Below are 20,615 nucleotides of genomic sequence, written 5' to 3'. Positions count from 1 at the left end.
CAAGGAAGACAGCAAGTTTGTTAACCTCCCACAGCAGCTCCCCATGACTTGGAACTCGCTGCAGTATACGGAAACAGCTGTACCTTAAAAACTCTTCTACGGGGTATCTTAAAGGCTTTCACATCTCACCTGCACAAGGATACTAAAAACGTCAATATATATCATGCTATCCTCATCATTACACCTTTTATCCAAGTCAACAAACTTCCTGATGTGAAAAACAAAAGCTTTCCTCTTCAAAGTAGTCGACTTGGTTGCATTCACTTAGTTTTTCTTTCGTCTTTCAAATTGGGGGACAGCTCAAAGGTGCATAAACTAAATTTGATCCATAAACACTCCCAGTCCCAAAATATGTGAAATGCTTTTGGGTTTTAAAAACAAGGCCATGAGTTGGCTTAAAAATGTATGTGGAGCTGAGGATTAAATGCATTATCAATGTTCTATGAACTATAGTTCCTTACTGTCACTTGAAATATTGATGTATCCTGCTTGGAGAACTTTATCTCATCAGGGAACTTGTCCACAATGTGCAGATAAGGCACACTGCCCTCCCAGGCAAGTCTGCAAGATAAAATATGACATGGCCACAAGAAGGAAGGCAATCAAGATGTTGGTGGTGGACAGGAGGGGGCGAGGGTGGTGTAAAAGTGCACTATCAGACTGAATTTACCGCAAAAGATCGAGTAAGGTAAGCGGAGAGTTGATCCACAGAAGGCTAAGGTAGCAAAGGCTCAATGTAAGGGACATGTGTGGAACATCCCACCGAGAAAGTCCGAACAACGCGCTGTCCACAGAACCCACGTGCCTCTTATTAACCGAAGAGGCATCTGAAATACAAGGAGAAAGGTGAAGACTCCATATGTCCATGAGATTGTGCTTTGTTGTCTATCCAGCCAATCTGCCGTGCAGTAAACTGGAATTCACGTGCATTTTGGTGACACGTCAAACATCTGCACCGATGGATGTTATGAACAGCAATAGTCCTTGGAAGGCACTTAAAAAGTATGGTGTTCCAGTTTTAGCACTTCTCAATGTTTTAAAACAGCACATTTTGCAATTTGTAAAACATGCAATAACTTGCCACGATTTAGCAAGGAAATGCGCGAGTACAGTACTTTGATAAAGGGTTTCTTTCGGTCCTTATTTTCTTTATCAATTAAACTTTTGCTGCACACTCGCCTCAAAGCCATCTAATCTGGATTTGAATCCCGGCCCAGCTTTAAACTGTTTGAATCCCAGTTTCACAGGCAGGGTGATTCATCAACATGGACCGACCCTCGCATGGATGTTAAACGGATGTCCCCTCTGCTGGCATTAGTGGGTGGATGTTAAAGATCCCCCAGTATCCATCGCAACAAGTAGACGAGCTATTACCAGCACCCTGTACAAATTCCAAATTCCTGCCAGAACCTTAGTTGAGCGTCAGGCCTAGCCAGCGGTTCATGAAGGACTTGGGTCAAGCTGCCCCTGGCCAACACCACAAGAATGTGGAAATAATTGTAGCTGTTAGAAGAGAAGAAGAAGAACTACACTTAGTTTGAAGAACATGCAAGGGTTTATTTGCAGTGTTATACATTCTGTAATCATCTTGCCATTATGAATAACAGCTATGATAAAAACCAATTTAAAAAGTTTCCATACTGCAGCATAGTTTCCTTCATATAAAAATAACCATGCACACATGGTTTTTTTTTAAATGTTTAACAATGTGCCCATAATTGCATTTTTTGGTATTTGACCTTTTGACCACAACTGTTTTTTTTCTCCACAATTTGGTGAATTTCAACACAACCGTTTAGACAGAGATAGTGTGATGGACGAGCAGACAGCACTCGGTAGGGTGCATATCTCCGGCAGGCTGAACAGTTTACGTTTTGGATCTCACCGATAGGCTAGATTTGGATTCAGACCTTCATCAAAATCTAATCAGCTTGTTCGTGCCACCTAACCAACTTATCCACCTAGTTTTGTCATAACTCAGAAAACTTTTTGAAAGATTATGCTTATATTATTTTGGGCCCAATCTCTCAATGGTGAAGAATCACTTTAAAAAAATTTTAAGTTCTCGCATCTGGATCCCGATTTGGATATTCACCAAAATCGAATCAATGTGTCCATATCCCACTCCCAACCTGTCCACCAAATTTTGTCAGAATCCATCCATAACTGTTTGAGATATCCTGCTTGCAGACAAACAAACAGACAGACAAGCCGGTAGGCGGCCATGGGTCGCCGAGCATCCGATGACCTTTGACCCCTGATCTGAGTTAATCTAGTACTAAGTACTTACGAAATTGCAATCGAATCGGTTAACCCGTGTATGATCAAGGGGGCTTTGAATGGTCATTTTGCCCGAACAATGCACTCATTGACCTTTGACCCCTGACTTAGCCGAGATAGGTCAATATGTCCTGAAGCAAAGTTGTAGTACCCATTGAATACTCTGTACCTATGAACTTTCATTCGTATCGGTTAACCCGTGTAGGAACAAGGGGGATTTGAATGGTCATTTTGCCAGAAAAATGCACTCATTGACCTTTGACCCCTGACCTAGCCAAGATAGGTCAATATGTCCTGAAGCAAAGTTGTAGTACTCATCGAGTACTATGTACCTATGAACTTTCATTCGCATAGGTTAATCCGTGTCGGAGCAAGGGTGCCTTGAATGGTAATTTCGCCCGAAAAATGCACTTATTAACCTTTGACCCCTGACCGACTCGAGATAGGTCATTATGCAAATGAGCAAAGTTGTAGTACTCATTACGGTCTATAAGCATGTAAAGATTCATTCGATTCGGTTCAACAGTCTTGGAGCTAGTGTACTTTGAATTTTCAGCGGGAATGCTCAATGGCCCTCGGACACCCAAGTTGAGAGGGTTACCATTTGGAAACTATAAGATATAGAAAAAAATGGATGTCATATAGCAGATAGAGAATCACCTTAAGATTATGCATACCAAATTTCGAGTTCCATCGACTGATAACTACTCGGTATCAATTTGAATGAAAAGTACCGAAAATGCGGTTTGATATCGGAAATCCCCAAAGTTCGAGGGGGTGCTGTGGGTGAACAAAGATATAAATCGAAAATCCGGCTCGATCGTTTGTGCACCATGCATTCCAGATGATGGGTGAATTTTCATGACCATCTGACCATAACCCTAGGAGTAGCATTTGGCGCGAAGGCACCTCAGCTCTCGCATATTATCGATTTTTGCCCTTTGACCCCTGACCTAAGCAATATCGGTCAATATGTCCTGAGGCAAAGTTGTAGTACTCATTGCGTGCTATGAACCTGCAAAGTTTCATTCGGATCGATGCACTCACCTGGTCGCTAGGGGGCCTTCAATTTTCGGGCATACCCCATTTGTAGGGGGCGCTGCGGGTAAACTTTTCCATATATCACAAAAACTGGAATATATTTGGTAGAGCATCACCTGTAGATGATGCATGCCAAATTTCATAAGCCTACGTGGGATAATGGCTTTCGGAATTGATTTCACGTGAACGGTACCGATTTTGAAGGTTTTTCGGCTGTTGCTAGGGAACCAAAGCGTCCCAAGCAACCATCACAATTTCCAAAGCACTAGGTCATAAGATGTACCTACCACCCGAGTTTGGTCAAAATAGGCCCACGTTTACTTCCAATTATGCTGATGACAAGCATCCAAACAAACAGACAGAATTATTGACAATAAGGGTCACCTATTTCAGCGACCCAACAGACAGGGGTGAAAACATAACCTCCACCCACCTTCGGTGGCAGAGTTAATAATAAAACACGGATGCATTTATTTGCCACATTCTTTAATTAATATCAATATTATATCTATCAAAAAGGAAAAGTATCCATCCCCAGTGACAGGAAAGGCTTAAGTTGATCTATCAATTTTAATTATTTCATGGATTTTGAAAAGGTTAACTGTGCTGCACTCTTGGTTTCACGCAGAGCCAAAGCTCTGAGCTACTTATACCACCCACTGCAAGTTGTGGTGCAACATCAGGCAACAGAGGTTCAAATTGTCAAAAAGAGGGCAAAATATAACTATTTGAAATTATGTGTTGCTTCACGAAGATTTGTATGAAATTAGTCGACTTCAATCCAGATGTTCATGTTGATTTTAAAGATTACTGGAAGGGATGATAAAATGACTGACTATATTGCATCAAGAAAAATCAAATGAAACTGCAAAATAACCATCAGCAGCTTTTCAAACGCAGCGCAGGAAGCGGCCGCCGTAAACGTGAGACAGATGGATACACTGAGAGACACCATGGTTCACAATATATAATACTTGACTTCCCTTTCGAAGGAACTTCAACACAGAAATACCATTCGGCCCATTTCATATAACTCATTACTTAAACAGGGCTTGAAATGCCAAACTCGACTCTTAATGGATTACGTCTGAGTCCACCGCTAATTAAATATAAGCTTATTTTGGAGTTCTTTGAAGCTTATTATGAAACATTATTTTTAGGTCACAATGCTAAATGGAGGTTTTTCTTAATGACTGCCTTACACTGCAACCTTTGTTCAAAGACTCAGTACGAGCTACTGTTATTAACAATGCTAACATGGTTTGTTCAACTTTGTGATAATCCTCATACTTTGTCACAGAGCGTCTGTGCTGCCGAAGTAGCTTCATGAGCAAGAGTTATACTTGGTGGTTTGCCATTGCCTTCCCAGCAGTAGTTCAGGCAAGAACTTATAAATTGTTCATGGTACAAGCGATAGCTCGCCTACTTTTCGTATGAGCTCGTCAATGGACAGACACCATAGTTCGCATTATATAATGGACATAAGATTAATTAATGTGTGACCACAAATTTCAATTCTTTTTTTCCATACGAAATAACCAGTGTACAACAGGTGAGTATTGAATGCAAGCTTATCTAAACTGACTGATGAAGCCACCTGTTTCAGAGTTCTTGGTAACCACGGAGACGTCGGTCCAATCACTGAGCCAACTGAGGGAGGAGGTGACAGAATGGGCACCAGAGCCTGCACAACCTACTTCACTTGCTCCATCATCCTGCACACATCATTCACCCACTCAAACACTTTACAAATCCTTTGCATAAATGGCAACAAATCCTTCAGAAATTAGGGTGATTGAGAGGGGTTAAAGGTTAACATGATTACAGAGACGCAAGATGCAGTGCTCATGGCTTGAAGAGTAAATGCTTGTTTGGTCTTCTGGAGGTACTTCCTCCACAAGCTGCACAGCACATCATTCTAGAAGAGAAAGTTAAAACGAAAACAAGAGGAGAAAAAAAAAAGATAAGAAGAATATTACAGAACTACACATTTTCTGGCATTAACATATATATATATATATATATATATATATATATATATATATATATATATATATATATACATATACATATATACACATATATACATATATACACATATATATATATATATATATATATACATATATACATATACATATATACATATATATATACATACATATATATATATACATACATATATACATACATATATATATATACATACATATATATATATATATACACACATGTATATATAGAAAATATCTACCACAACAAGGGAATGTTAGGGTGGTGGGCTTGGGATCCTCGGGTCCTGAGTTCAGATCCTGCTCGTCCGTTGAATTAACACCATTTGGGGTTGACTCAGCCTGTCATCCTTCTGAGGTTCGGCAAAATGAGTACCAGCTTGCTGGGATGATTGAGCCATTCGAATATCCTGTGTCAGAGTGGCAACCCATCCAAGATTGTGCCCAATAGGCCAGGAGACTGCTTTGGCAGCACCTACACTCTGTACAGAGTATGGTCCCAATGGATGGACAAGGGAATAAATATTCTGTGCTTGGAATTTTAATTTTTTGACAATAACTCTGTGGTGATATGCACCAAGTGTTAAACTAGGATATGTATGCAGGTTACCTTGTATACCAAACTTAAATACGAGTTCCAGATTGAATAGACTACAAACAGCTCATATTGGGAGTTTTTTTTAATGTGAATGCCAAACTGTGGCAGTGATGAGTATATAAAACTCAACATGAATCACAATACAAAAGCCTCAATATTTTCTATACTCAAGCAGTATAACTAAATGTTTTTTTTAATACAAAGTCGAGCCTCATGGAAGAGCGAGAACATTGCATGGATCAGGAAGTAACAGAACAAAAGGAACAGTAGAAAGAGGGGAGAACACATCTAACAGTAGGATCGAGACACAAAATAGGAGATTTGGACAAATATAGGATGTGGGGAAGAATGAGGGGTAGGGGAAGACACATGGGGTGGACAAGATGGATTCAGAAACACTCTCAGGAAGGAAAACAAAACAAAATATTGTAAATTGGGAAATATATTTCTTTAATGTTATATTTTAATTGTCATCTTGTTCATTAAAGAGAGACCTTTATTTGAGAACAGATACCCAACGAAATAAGGGCATCAGCCTGGAGTTGCAACACAAACTGGATACCTTCGCAAATGCTCCAGAGGCATCCACCAGCTGCAAGCACACACCACACCACACGAGTAAAAATGCTGCCAGTTTTCCAACACAACATTTGCATTAAAACAGTGCAAAGTTAACATGTACACCACTGAAGAACTGTGAAATATCCTCTTTGACACAAAGGATCTGGAGGCTTTTATGGATGCCTCAGCACCCACTGCATGCTTCCATGCCTTATCTATCCCATTTATGGAGAACGGGCAGGGGCTACCTAGCGCGAGGGAGTGGAGATACCCGGGGCTGCTCGGCTGGGCGAGGTTTTTCAAGTTTCGGACCAAGTCCAACAGGGGTAATATATAATAGACATAACTAGGACTGCCACTTCATAACTGCTGGCAGTGATGACCGGGTACCAAGACGTCCCGCTTCGATGGAACCCCGCTTTGACCAGACACTTGACCCTGACCCAAGATGTTTATTATTCAATTGAATTCAGAATGGTATTAAAAGAAATTCATTTCAAATCAAATGGAAGACCAAATAGGTAGAGTCCTGCATTGAAGTAATCAGAAGGAACCCGACCAAGCAAAAAGCAAAGATGAAGTCATCAGGAGGAACCTGGATAGGATTTGGGTTTCAGCTGCTACTCCTCTACCATCAAACCCATCCAGGCAGAGCCAAGTGAGCCTTATTAAAATAAAATAAAATTTCAAAAAGAACCCAGATCAAAAAATTAAATCATTCTTGCTGCCACACGATGCATCAGATCATGTTGAAATTTAAAGCATATATTCCCCATCCCTACCAGATCATAATTGTGAAGTTTCACATTGATCGATGAAGTGGTTCAAGAGATCGAAGTTTTTGAAGATTTTCGCTGAATCCAATATGGCTACCAGACCACATGACCTATCCATTATTCATGACTACCCGAGTATCCCCAAAGTTTGGGAACATTTGCATGACGTTCCCCTCGATTTGTCCAGCAGTTCTGGAAAATACTGATAGGTTTTATGTTAAATCCAAGATGGCTGTCACACCATGTGACCTAGGACATCATAATTATCATTAAAACATTCTCCATGAGTAGTCGCTCCGATGGTGAAAATTTCATCTCAATCTGACAAGCTGTTGCAAAGAAAAACACTCATGTTCTGTGTGGACAAACAAACAGACCCAAATGTAATACCTTCTCCAGAGGAGAGGGAAAAACTTTTGATGCAAAAACTAGCATTCATAACAACAATTCACAATAAGTCTGATCCATCCATTGGGACCAAACTCTGTGCAGAGCGTTGGTGCTGCCTATCTCCTTGGTGATTGGACACAATCCTGGACAGGTCGCCACTCGGACACAGTATGCCAGCATGCTGGCACTCATTTTGCCGACCTCGGAAGGATGGCACGCAGAGTCAACCCCACCTAGTATTAATTCAACAGGAAAGTGGGATTTGAACTCAGGATCCTAGGATCCCAAGCCCACCACCCTAACCATGAAGCCAACACCAGACATATAGTCTGATAATGTGGGGGATAGCAATCACAACGTCAATTGCAAACACATCACATAAAACTATATCCAGTCATGCATTCTGTAGATATTAAAAGTATCCAAATGATTGAAAGAAACCCCATTTATAACTCATATAGATTAATAATTGTAAAATTCCGAGTTAATGAGGTTAACATAAGGAAAAAAAAAATTCATAACGTCTTACTGCTCTGCTTGAATAATTTCTTGGCCTTTGACCCTCGACCAAGAGTCACTACTCTTGCTGTGGGGTCAAAGTGTGCAATAGGATCTTCACTCTCAACAACTCTCTGCTCAGACAGAAAAGATGATCAAACAATAAATGATAATAACAGCATGATCTGCCTAATAATAAATGTAAATACTCTTAAAAACAGGTTTTGACATTTAAAATGCATTTCACAATGGAGAACAAAAAAAGAGTTTGCAATAGCTGGGAAGTTTTGAAGAAAGTTTTCTGACAAGCTGCTGCATTCTATTCACTCATCTCATACCAAGTAAATACCATCGAGCATATCTTGTCTCTCACCTCAATAACACAGTTACAACTCTTGCAAAAAATTTGACTCTCTTCCGTCACTCCCCAATCCTCTGCACCACACACAGTGCATTGCTCACCTGCCATGCTCTGCAAAAAAAAGCATTTCAATAACAGAATAAGCAATATGGGCAGTGGCAGATTAACACACGGGCTTGCAGGGCCTGTACCCCGACCTCAATGTGGGCCCTGGGCAGAGGCAGTGTAAGGGCCATACAACCCATGCAATTGCATGGCCCCCCAGATAACCTGGAGCCTCACACGACCGATCATGGTTCACAATCTTGAGACACCCTCCCCCTCCGAATGAAGGGGAGGGGGTGGTCTTGTTGTAGAGCCGGGCGTCGGCTGCGAGCACGACCGCTAGGTGGGGCAGTAGGGTCGACTCTAGCGAACACCCCGGAATCTAGATCGTACCTTTCGGAAAACTCCGAGGGTACGGGTCCCTTACAGGACCGTGAATCGTCAATAAATCAACCACGTGGTACAGGGTTATTTGCCAAACTTCAAAATACCTAGAGGCCCACGTGGCGAACTACCGAGTATTCACACTCTCAATGGAACTGGAACGGGACGAGTCCTTTCCGTGCTCGACCCGTGCGTAACCCGAGCAGATGGTTACCGAGGTCCCGTCGGTCCGAATGCACACAACGACGGCAACAACGGCCTTCTTTAGTTCTCCAACACGCACGTTGTTAAACCAATGAAGAAAACACAGAAACGAGCTGATACATTTAACAGGGGATTTATTTACAATAGGAAAAGGGGAGACACAGAGCAGAATTGACACCGAACATAGTCATGCAATGTACAATGAGCAATCACTTAACAATTTCTACTTACAGATGGGCCCACAAATACAAACACGTACATGGACCCCAATGGTCTTTATTGAAGGCCTCCAGCTCGAGGACAGGTGAGCTAGAGACCAGAGCCTGCGCTTGGACCTGTCCACCTCGTGTGGTCTTCGACGATCTGGCTCAGCGGGACTCGAACCCAGAGCAATGATGCCACTCCAAGCACCAGGGACGGAGGAAAAGCATCGGACGCCAGGTGGACGAGACGAGAGACGACCCGAGCACTGCCAAGCTGACCAGACCAGACGAGTCGATCTCCGGCACCTCCAACCCGATCGCTGCCAAGCCGACCAGACCAGACGAGTCGATCTCCGGCACCTCGAACCTGATCACCTAACCCTGACGCTGTTTCCTCGGCCCTGGCGTTCCTTATATTGCATTTCTCCTGCGGGCTGAGGTGTTGTGGGAAGGATCGCCGTCTGAGACGTCTCGCCTCTCATTGGTCGAGAGGCTGTGGGAAAGTTCGCCGTCTGAGACGTCTCGCCTCCCATTGGTCCGGGGTTCGTGGGAAAGTCGGTGTCTGAGACGTTTCGCCTCGCATTAGTCGCGGGGAACATTCCATCTCTCTGGGGCGGAGTCGGAGCTCTGGTGGCCGAGGAAACTCCGCCCATGTACGTGCTGACACGCACGTGTTTAATGGTGCCGATGGATGATGGTGGGACGAGAAACGAAGGAGGATGTTGTTGTTGTAGTAATTGATGTAACAAAAGGTCTAACGATAAAATAATTCACAGCGCACGTACAATTATTCACCCATTAAACAAAGGGGAAGGAACCCTGACTAGAAACACAGACTTATCGATATAACTGTTCTATAGGGACCCTGGCTGTTGTGTGCGATGGGTTCCAGATTCGTAACAGTCTCACCTTTGCTGACACAACATATCAACCTGTGAGTGGTGATAAACACAGAACACAGGGAATGATAGGAGACAGTACTCTTACAAAATTAGGGGGTGTGGTTAGTAGAGAAAGCAAGTGGAATAATAATTATGTTTAATGTATACAAATGCAACAGTAACGACAATAAAATTGGTACAATTCCTAATGTTAATACATATCGATATCATTCAATAAATCCACACTACAATTTATTATACGATCATAAAACAACCCTCATTAGTAAATGGACTAACCCATGTGCACGGTGGCACGTTGCAGTTATTAAAATCAGAGTACCTGTCCCAAGGATGAAACAAAACTACCCCAGCGGTGCTAAAAAGCAGAAAATAACTTAACACAAGGCAAAAAGGATTGAAAAATCACCCCAAATTAACTTTTTTCCATTACACAAACGGTTGAACGAGAAAATAGTTTTCGGTCTAGCACATCTGGGGTGTGCTATCACCAATCCATCTGTGGTGTTCCATCACCAATCAGCTTGCTAAGCCAGCCACTCCTTATCAACGGCTTTGCTGGACTGCTTGCTTGAGTACTTAAGCCGCTTGGCGAGTGCTCTCCAGGAAACTTTTAGCTCTTCTGTGAGCCTTGTCTATGTACACAAAAAAAGAAAATAAAAAAATTGGTAACTGAACACGTCACTGCAAGTACTGGGATGTGTTCCATTACCAATCAGCTTATAGAACACTCATTTTGGGTGGCCACTTCTCAGCTTGGCAAGCGATAGCAAGCTGATTGGTAATGGACCACCTTTACATGGCATTTCACCCCCCCCCCCCCACCCAAGGCAGAAAAAAAGCAATGCAACATGGGAATTCCTCTGGATTTTTTGCAGTCGAGTCTAAAGCAGTATAGGCTAAGTGAGTGTGAAAATAACACTGAGTCCTCTTACTCGTGATACAATTGAGGGTTCTGAAACGGCACTCGTAATACCCTCTCCCATCACCATCGGGAGCAGTGCTACACAGTCCACATTTACGAGGATAATTTCCGTTGCACCACCTTCGGAACTCCTGGTGAGGTGGGGGAGGTCAAATGAAGTTGCTACAACCTTTGTCATGTTACCCGTTGTCCCCTTGGCAAGTTTAGTTGGTTGAGATTGCACAAGTAACGACTGAGTATATCGACATCAGACAGACGGAGATCAAATTGCATATTTTAGTGTGACGACAAATTGAACAGAGCTCACAGAGGCCCAACTCAGCCATTATTGTGTTCTGCATGGGATCCCCAAATGACGAACGCCACCTCTGGCCACAGGGAAAAATATATTTTCTGTTAAAATGTTCTATACCAGATCCACCATTATTATACTCGAGGTGTTTCATTGCTGGTTTTGGCTTGATACTGTTGCGGGGTTTTGCTACGTGGTTGCCTGCGCTCAAGCGCTGCCTGACCGTCGCCCAGTTCTCCTGCCTGGAAAACATAACTGTGAGACCAGCGGCAATGAGAACACATCAGATCTGTGGACACTGCAGTCGAGCTTATGGGGTATTTTTGGGTTCTGGCCTGCCCTGTCCCCCTGGACACTCCACTGAAAAGCGGGTTTCCAGTAGTCATCCGCCCAAACCCGTGGGAGCGAGTCCCCTGACAAGCGGCGAGGTTCTACCTCTGCTGCTCCAGGGGGTGGGGAGGGGGGGCTCCCGAAGCGCCTTGGGTACTCCTCCCTACACCAGGTCTGAAAGCGAATTGACCACATGGACTGAGATCAGCGCCGCACCTACATCAACTTCATTGATGGTTGCTGGTCGTCGATACTTGCGGCCCTCATGGCTGCGCATGGTCAGTGGGTTACCGTCAATATGCGCCGCCGCAGGGGCCTCATGGTCCACTTTGCAATCGAACAACAGGCCTGGTAGCTTGTCCGCACCGCAATTCTCATTGGTCTTACATCTGTTACTAAACAGTTCAAGGAAGCTGCTTTCGACACCAGGGAGTGGGTCTTTACCCACCCCAAGCAAACTTCTAGGAAGGTGATGGTGGTAGTATGGCAGCTTAGTTGCCGGGGTAGCTATCATTTCTTGAAGTGCGACTGTGTCGCTGATGCAGTGCCCCTCTACCAGTACAAACAGTGGAACTGGTACTCATTTCGCTGACCTCGGAAGGATGACAGTCTGAGTCAACCCCCTGGTGTATTAATTCAGCGGCCGACGGGGCTCAGGACTCTCGGATCCCAAGCCGCCACCCTAACCACTGAGCCAACACCTAGGCTCTGTTTGTACAGGCATTTTAGCAGAAATATTTGGTCAACCTCAAACAAATTGCAACAAAAGCAAACTCAACAGATTTTGGTTCCTGAATATGTCCTCAGTGACAGAAAAAAAGTCCTAAGGGAACCTCCGGGGGGAAAGTCCTGAAATCATGGAAATCCAATATGGCCACCACCCGGCTTCGGGGAAAATGAGAATATTGTAAAGATTGATATTTTAATATGGAAATATATTGTTACGGCTGTGGAAATTCGCAGAACACCATAAAGGTCTGTAGTTCAGTTAGATCGATAAGTCTGTGTTCAGTTAGATTTCCCGACCATTGTTTAATGGGATTATTCGTGTTCACCGGGCTGTGACCCTTTGAGATAGTGTTTTTGAGACGTCACGACTCGCCGACCACCGAGGGGGGGGGGGGCAGGTAACCTGCATCGGTCTCGTGGGCCTATTCGGTCAGCCAAGGCTCATGGAAATAAAGGTCCACGGACCCCGTCTACCTCCTTGTCTATGTGGGGGTCTTTTCCTTTCGTTTTTGTATGCATGCTGTGGCACCGTGTCCTGTTAAGTAACGACTGCATAAGTAACTGTACATGATCCTTGCACATATTCGGCTGTATTGCTTTCTATTTGCCTTGCTTGTACATATGTGCATGATTCCTTGCTTGTGTTGTGTGTAAATAATAAATGTACTTGCTTGTGAAATGTATCCCGTTCATTGCGTCCTCTTTCCCCTATTGAAAGTGCCATCTTGCATCGCGGAATAATTAGTTGGGTTTTAAACACCCAGTAAGGAGAATCGGATCAGTCGCGGTCAGCGATAATACCCGCTCGGTTATAGCTGTAGAACGGAACGGACCGCTTAAGCGGTTCGTGTCCCAAGCCGACCTGTGGCGAGGTACGGCCTCTCGGTAGGTTACCCGCGCGAGTACTTAGGTATATCGACATTCGGCGAGTGACCCTATTTCGCGCGGGTAGAATGCGGACTGGGCTGTGGTGAGGTCAAACCCCCACCCGTGACTGATTTCTGGCGATAGTTCCAGGAGGGTCACGACTGAATTGTCCGACCGGTGGGCGACGCGGTTGCGATTAGATGTACGAGGCGATCGCACGCCGGCGGGCGCGAATTCGTAACACTGGTGTCCAGGAGTGAGATTCGAATCCACCGCACCTCCAACTAAATTCACGGAACCGTATCAGGGGTGAGTGAAGCAACCCTCCGTGTTCCCCAAATTTGAGCGATTTAAAAATTAATTCCACGAAACAAGATGGCTTTTCAAGGCAAATGGGTGCAGGGTGGATTAGAAATGTGTTTTAATGTAGAATCCATGGCCCGGGACGGTTCTTTTTATAACCCCACCACCAATTATAATCAGTGGGGGAGCTCACCCTCATACACTGAGCACAAACTTTGCCAACAAACAAACTCGAAGTCGCACAATAGCGGCGCGATCGCATCTCAGCGCAACACGGAGCGGGCTGCTATTAATGCCACAGGGCCACTTGACACGAGCCAGCGAGTAACAATTTTGCTGGCAGAAATGAAAAAAAATGCGCGCGATTTGATGGATTGCATGGATGCGCACACGAAGGCATTCAGGAGCAATATGCAAAGCCTGCAGGTGGGCATAATATAATTTTTGTGCAACGAAGCGCGGACAACGGTGTGCAAAATGGCGGCGCCACGTGCTGGAGCAAACGAGCTGGGAGGGAGTGCAACGGCTGTCCAGCCCGCGATGATAGCGGGGGAAGACAAAATAATTAGGGAGACCGAAACGTGCAAGATGAGACTCGTGCAGGTGACAGAGAAAGTGACGGTGACACAGAGGGAGAAATTAAATGGGGTAACGGAAACATGTACGGCAAGACACGTAGCGACGACGGAGATAATGGATGAGATAAAGAAATAACAGAGACGTGGGAGATAGAAAAAGTAGAGGAGAGACTACACGATAAAGACGGGGTGAAAGACGAACACACACACACACACACACAGAGTTAGTGGAGGACGATGATGGGGAGCCCGGGGAATGTGTCGTGACCCGGTGCAAGCAGCCGGATAGCCTCCCTCAGGAATGGAGGGAGACGTTATGCTGCCCTGAAGCGGATCTCAACCAGGTGGGTCCGGTCGAGCTTTGCGAGGTAGAGGGGGCGAGTGCTGTGGATGGGTGCACACGGAGCTTGGGGGGTTTGGAGATCCCGGAACCCCTTGTGGTGGCACGAATCCCCAGAGTGATTGTGCCGGTGTGTGTGGTGTCGAAATGTGTGTATACGAGTGTGGCAAAATGCGTGCTCCAACGCACACATAGCGTGGGTGCAAGGGTGTGTGTGAGAGCGGCCGCGTGTGTAAAAGAAGCACCGCGTGTGACAGAAACCCCGAGTGTGAAAGAGACCCCGTGCGTGAGTGGTGTGTTCACGAGTGTGCCGAAATGCGTGCTTCCCAGCACGCTGTGTATTGAAGAGGCACCGCGTGTGAATGAAACCCCGTGTGTGGAAGGAATGACATGTGTGAGTGAAACCCCCTGTGCGAGTGGAAGGCCGTGTGTGAAAGGAACCACGTGTGCGAGTGAGATAGCATGCGTGAGTGAACGGCCGTGTGCGAGAGAGACCGTGTGTGTGAGGTCGCTGCGTGCAAGGGAGATGGCGGTTGGTATGCGTGAGAACGAAACCGTAACCGAGTCTCCAAGTGGAAGTGTCCTGGAATGGTGTGTGAGCGTCGTGACACGCAGGTGTGCGTGGGTGGAATGGAGACGACGACGGCGACAGGTGGACAAAGGCTGAGTAGTGGCCGTAGCTGCATTGGGGACCGTGCCGGGTTTGCACGGCAGCGCATGCGGGGTCCGTGCTGTGCAACGCACGAGGCCACCACGTGCGCGCCTGTGGGAGTGAAACCCGGTCCGTAAACGCACGCGGTTGATTAGCCGATCCCGCGGACGAAGAGAAGGTAGGCTGGATGTGGATTTGGACTGGATGGGTTCTCCACGCGAGCGTGTGTGTGAAGCTCCGACGGGCAGAGCACATGTGTTCGTGTGGGGAACCCCTCAAAACGCGAGGCTTGTTTTTTTGATGCACAGGGTGACGTCGTGGCTGCATGGTTGGAATCCGGCAGGAGGGGTATCCCTGCCGGATGGTACCGTCCAAGGAGGGACGAGGTGCACGAACAGCTGCCATGACGCCACGGAAGTAAAAGAGCGCGGGTTGCGAGTTGCCGCGCTGGTGTAAGCATTTATTTAAAAAAAAAAGAAAAAGCAAGCCTCACTTCGGGTGAACAGTATTCCCAGGCAAGGGGTGGAAGACCCCCTTGGGCCGGGCACAGGATAGAACTAGTCAGGGGGAAGGGTTAGCTTAGCTGGACTGGCACCATGGGGCAGGGATAAGTCCTCATGGGGCCCGTGAAATGGATTAGGTAGAGGGATGCAGTGAGATTTAGGATGGGAGATGGGAAATAATATTTGGAGACACTGACAGACTTTGAGTGTGTAGTGGGGGCGTAGCTTAGCTACGTAGTGTTAAATGGAAGGTGCTGTAGTTTAAGGGATGACGAGGGAGCACGAGGTAGATGAGGGGATTTAGTGAGCAGAATGGCAGTGACCAGCGATGGAAAATGTGAGAAGAGGAGTGGAAATGAAACTTGATGAGTGAGTGAGGCCAGCAGGTCTGTGTGTATGGAGTGAATGTGGAATGCATGGTGCGATGAGTGATTGGGGGGAGGAGTGATTCACGCCCAAGGGACCCCGGGGTCAGAGTAATGTGAGTTACTGGGTTAGTGAAATTTACAAAATGGAGGTCGTTTTGCTGTTGGTGGGAGTGTCGGCTCAAAACCTGTTGGGAGGGGTGCAGGAGCCCTGTTGACGGGCTGGGAGCGTGGCTACGAATGGTGAGTATCGCTTAGTGGGGACCCCGGGCACCGGGCTAATCGGCCCCGGTAGGCCGAGGACCCATGGGGGGCCGGGATAGTGTCGTGGGCACGGGTGACCTGCATGATGCAGGGCCCGGGGCGACATATGCCACGGGGGCAGTGTACTGGGCACGGGCGACCCTCGGAAAGGGAACCGGGGTGCCAACACGCCATGTGGGCATCGAGGGGGAGTCGCCAGAGAGGGCACTCCCCGGTGTTTAGGGAGCTGGTAGGCTCGGAGGCAGTGTAGTGCCCGGGGGTGCCATCGTCCGAGAATCGGCAGAGGGTAGTTCCTGCCAAGGGAGCCACGCGTCCCAGCCATGAGACCGTGTGAGGGCACGGAAGGAAAATTGGGGGGCATGGCCCGAAATTTGCGAGGACACCAACACAGGCGACGGGAATCTGGGTTGTTAGAACCGATAGTTTAAGCGAGAGGCGCTTGTTGAAATCCCTGGGGTAGTTTAAAAGTTAATGGTTAGGGTAGATAGAGAAGTGTACCCCTCTGCACCATCCGTCCCTTCGCTCTCGTTGTGAGCCGCTGGACCCACTTTGGGTTAAAGATCGCTGAGATCTGAGGAGGACATTCTGAGGCTTAAATTGGGCCTCGACACAGGATGCTTGCTCTCCCTTATTCCCCTCCGGGAAGGGAACGTAGGGGTTAGGAGTAGGCTGGGTGACATGATAGGTTAGCCGAACAGAGACTGTAAAGGGGGTGAGGGAACGAAAAATAAAATAAAACAAAAAAATAAGTTGGGGCTAAATTGGTTTTTGCAAATTAGGGGAGTGGGTATGGACAGAGACAGGCAAAGGTGATAGGTTGGGAGGGAGACCGTAGGGTAGGTCCGAGCCCGCCTTCCGAGTGGCCAGCACCACTGCACTCCCTCCACCAACCTCCATTTCAAGGCAAAGGCTGGCCAACTTCATGTGCTGGCTGTTTGCTACAAGGCCTGTGCCAGTCGTTCATCTGCTGGCTGTTGCTGCAAGGCCTGTGCCGGTCGTTCATCTGCTGGCTGTTGCTGCAAGGCCTGTGCCAGTCGGATCGTCTGCTGGCTGTTTGCTACGAGGCCTGTGCCGGCCACTTCACCTGCCGGCCCGTTTTGCTACAATGGCCTTGTCTTGCCTTGCCATGCCTTGCCTGCTTGCCTATGCCATGACCCCATGCCTGCTGCCCTGTTTTGCATCCCCCCCTCCCCCGTTCATTGCCATGTGCGCCAGGATCATCGCACGTACTGCAGGGACTGCCCTGTAGGCAGCCGCATCACAGGACTGCACTGGCGGCCCATGCACCACTTGTGTTCACTGCGTTCATTTCAAAGGGGGAGGCCTTGGACTGCGCTTGAACAGCCTGGCTCCCCTGCTTGTGACTTTTGCTTCTTTTTCCGCAGAGTCCATAGATCCTGGCCCATGGTGTAGTGTACAAGGTTAATGTTAAGGATGCAATTGTAAATGAGTTGCGCCCCCTGCATGTTTGTCATCGCGCCGGCAATGTAGTTAAGTCGTCTGCATGAGTGGGTTTGTTTAGTTAGTTACTCAGCCCGTAGGTTATTTATTTTTGGGGACATGAATACACTGAATGTCGCACTCAGGGATCCGAAGGTAAATCGTACAAGGGGAGAACTAACACATGATGGCACACGAAAATTCGACGACTCGGGACGAGTCTGTAAAAAGGGGAGGGGTAGTGTTACGGCTGTGGAAATTCGCAGAACACCATAAAGGTCCGTAGTTCGGTTATATCGATAAGTCTGTGTTCAGTTAGATTTCCCCACCGTTGTTAAATGGGGATTATTCGTGTTTACCGGGCTGTGACCCTTTGAGATAGTGCGTTTCTTTTTCTATCGTTATTTTGAACCGACATATCTCGCCCACCATTACAACAAACCACAACAACAACAACACAACCACCACCAACTACGCCACAATGCCAACCACGCTACGATCACCACAACACCACCACCATTTAACCATCTTCGCCACTACGCCAGCTTGCAAACGCCATCCTCCACAGACCACGCTACCACCCTTTCTGCGTTCAAAAGGGTCCGAGAACGTGGGCGTAAAGAACGAGGAAAAGAAACCTCCAACGGTGCGTGTGGATTTCTCCCGTGTGAGGCGGTCGGAGTTGAGAAACGTCCCTTTTAGAGAAACTTCTCGAAAAGGCTCGAAGGTGGGTGGAGCCAAAAACGAGGAGGGGCGAAAGGCGGAGCCCCAAGTTATATAAGGCCGCACGAGACGCGAGGTCTTGTCTTTCGCGTGGTGGTCGTCAAGTCTTTGGTGGTCTTTGGTGGTTTCGCCGTCGGGTGGTTCATCGCTCTCCTGGCTCTTGGTCCTGTGGTTCATGCGCTCTTGGTCCTGTGGAGCGACCTGTTCGTTGGAGGCGTGGGACGGTAGAAAGTCCGGGCGACACACCGGAGACACGGACTGAAGGCGCAGCTCTGCAAGCTGTGTGGTGCGAACCTGCGCGTCCGGGCGAGGAGCACCGGAGAGAGCTTGCCGGCCACGCGGGAGGCCCGGAATCAGGCACGGCCATGCTAACTGCCGCGGGGACGGGACGTCACGACTCGCCAACCACCGAGGGGGGGGGGCAGGAAAACTGCATCGGTCTCGTGGGCCTATTCGGTCAGCCAAGGTTCACGGACATAAAGGTCCACAGACCCCGTCTACCTCCTTATCTATGAGGAGGTCTTTTCCTTTTGTTTTTGTATGCATGCTGTTGCGCCGTGTCCTGTTCAGTAACTGTACATGATCCTTGCACACATTCGATCGTATTGCTTTCTATTTGCCTTGCTTGTACATACGTGCACGATTCCTTGCTTGTGTTGTGTGTAAATAATAAATGTACTTGCTTGTGAAATGTATCCCGTTTGTTGCGTCCTCTTTTCCCAATTGAAAGTGCAATCTTGCATCGTGGAATAATTAGTTGGGTTTTAAACACCCGGTAAGGAGAATCGGATCCGGCGATAATACCCACTCGGTTATCGCTGTAGAACGGAACGGACCGCTTAAGCGGTTCGTGTCCCAAGCCGACCTGCGGCGAGGTACGGCCCCTTGGTAGGTTACCCGCGCGAGTACTTAGGTATATCGACATTCGGCGAGTGACCCTATTTTACGCGGGTAGAATGTGGACTGGGCTGTGGTGAGGTTAAACCCCCACCCGTGACTGGTTTCTGGCGATAGTTCCAGGAGGGTCACGACTGAATTGTCCGACCGGTGGGCGACGCGATTGCGATTAGAGGTACGCGGCCGATCGCACGCCGGCGGGCGCGAATTCGTAGCAATATGTTTTTTTGCATTCTAATTGTTTCTAGTTATGGTCAGTGTAGTGATGTACAAGAATAATTATAAACAAGGACAAATGTGTCCAAGAGCAGTGTCCTAAAGGTTTTGTCGGCTTAAAAAAAAAATAAAAATTCCGATATTTTGTCACGTGCCTTGATTAAGCCAATAGCGAGACCCATCATAATGTATTTACGATATATAGTGTATTCACGAAATTACAATACGATAAATGGAATAATCTTTAAATAGCAAAGTGAACTTTTCGAAACTTTATAGCAAATGTCCTAATATATTTAAAAGTTCATGATAGACGCTCTCAAAAGACACCGTCTCTGTGAGGATGTGTACATGTGCTTAGTATTTAAGGAGATCGGGATCTTGTATATACAAGAGCCGAGTCCTAGAGGTTAAGGTTTTGTCTTCACAAGAAGAACAAGAAGAACAACGCTGAGCTCTCTATGAGCAGCGTTCACTATGCGAGACGCCGCTAAAAAGTGAAATGTATTGAGGTTAAAATAAAAAATTATATCTTTTTTGTCCAAAAAGTCAATATTTTTTCCCGAAAAAATATTTGGACTTGAGAAACTTTGTTCATATAAGAACATATGTATCCCCAGGCATACATCTCTATTATAAAACCAAGCTTGCATACTAAAAACTCGGCTCGCCGTCACACGATCCCTATGAAATTGCTGTGGCACTTAGCGGACATGCCGACAATGTTTAGGAAGTCTTGGCGTTCCATAGCACCACTTGCATTTTGCATAATGCGTATTTTTGTCATTCTCCGTATACGGTGTGTCGTCTGCTACCAGCTATGTTGTACTGCTATCCCGTGCATGTGCACGGGTATCACTAGTACTATATATTTCCAGATACAGGGACATTAGTACTAACCTCTGGTGAAAGAATTAACACACAATATTAATTTTTATT

At 46.6% G+C, this 20,615-nt stretch overlaps 2 protein-coding genes across 10 annotated transcripts in view; one reads left to right on the top strand and one right to left on the bottom strand.

Moving 5' to 3' along the window:
• Positions 1-20,615, bottom strand: part of TAF1B (TATA-box binding protein associated factor, RNA polymerase I subunit B) — a 77,442-nt gene that overhangs the window by 49,588 nt on the left and 7,239 nt on the right. For 7 of the 8 annotated variants that reach the window (XR_015049442.1, XM_085846859.1, XM_085846861.1 and 4 more), the window contains 8 exons: positions 8,530-8,628; positions 8,188-8,290; positions 6,426-6,523; positions 5,147-5,239; positions 4,919-5,036; positions 671-827; positions 462-561; positions 1-58 (listed from right to left, as the gene is read on the bottom strand). The exon at positions 1-58 is cut by the window's left edge and continues 90 nt beyond it. Coding sequence is in view for 7 of the 8 variants with exons in the window: in XM_085846859.1 (XP_085702985.1) it covers positions 1-58; positions 462-561; positions 671-827; positions 4,919-5,036; positions 5,147-5,239; positions 6,426-6,523; positions 8,188-8,290; positions 8,530-8,628 (826 nt within the window). In the remaining variant the exon portion in view is untranslated. The remainder of the gene's footprint in view (positions 59-461; positions 562-670; positions 828-4,918; positions 5,037-5,146; positions 5,240-6,425; positions 6,524-8,187; positions 8,291-8,529; positions 8,629-20,615) is intronic. The other variant, XM_085846864.1, reaches the window with a different exon arrangement.
• LOC147017325 (uncharacterized) overlaps positions 1-20,615 on the top strand; it is a 133,090-nt gene that overhangs the window by 108,591 nt on the left and 3,884 nt on the right. The gene's annotated exons all lie outside the window — the stretch shown is intronic.

Source organism: Eptatretus burgeri, chromosome 11 (genome assembly GCF_056783735.1).
Source record: "Eptatretus burgeri isolate ZD-2024b chromosome 11, Ebu_testis_v1, whole genome shotgun sequence".
NCBI classification, from domain to species: domain Eukaryota; kingdom Metazoa; phylum Chordata; class Myxini; order Myxiniformes; family Myxinidae; genus Eptatretus; species Eptatretus burgeri.
Note: the sequence above shows the minus strand (reverse complement) of the source record. Positions and strands in the feature narration are given on the sequence as shown.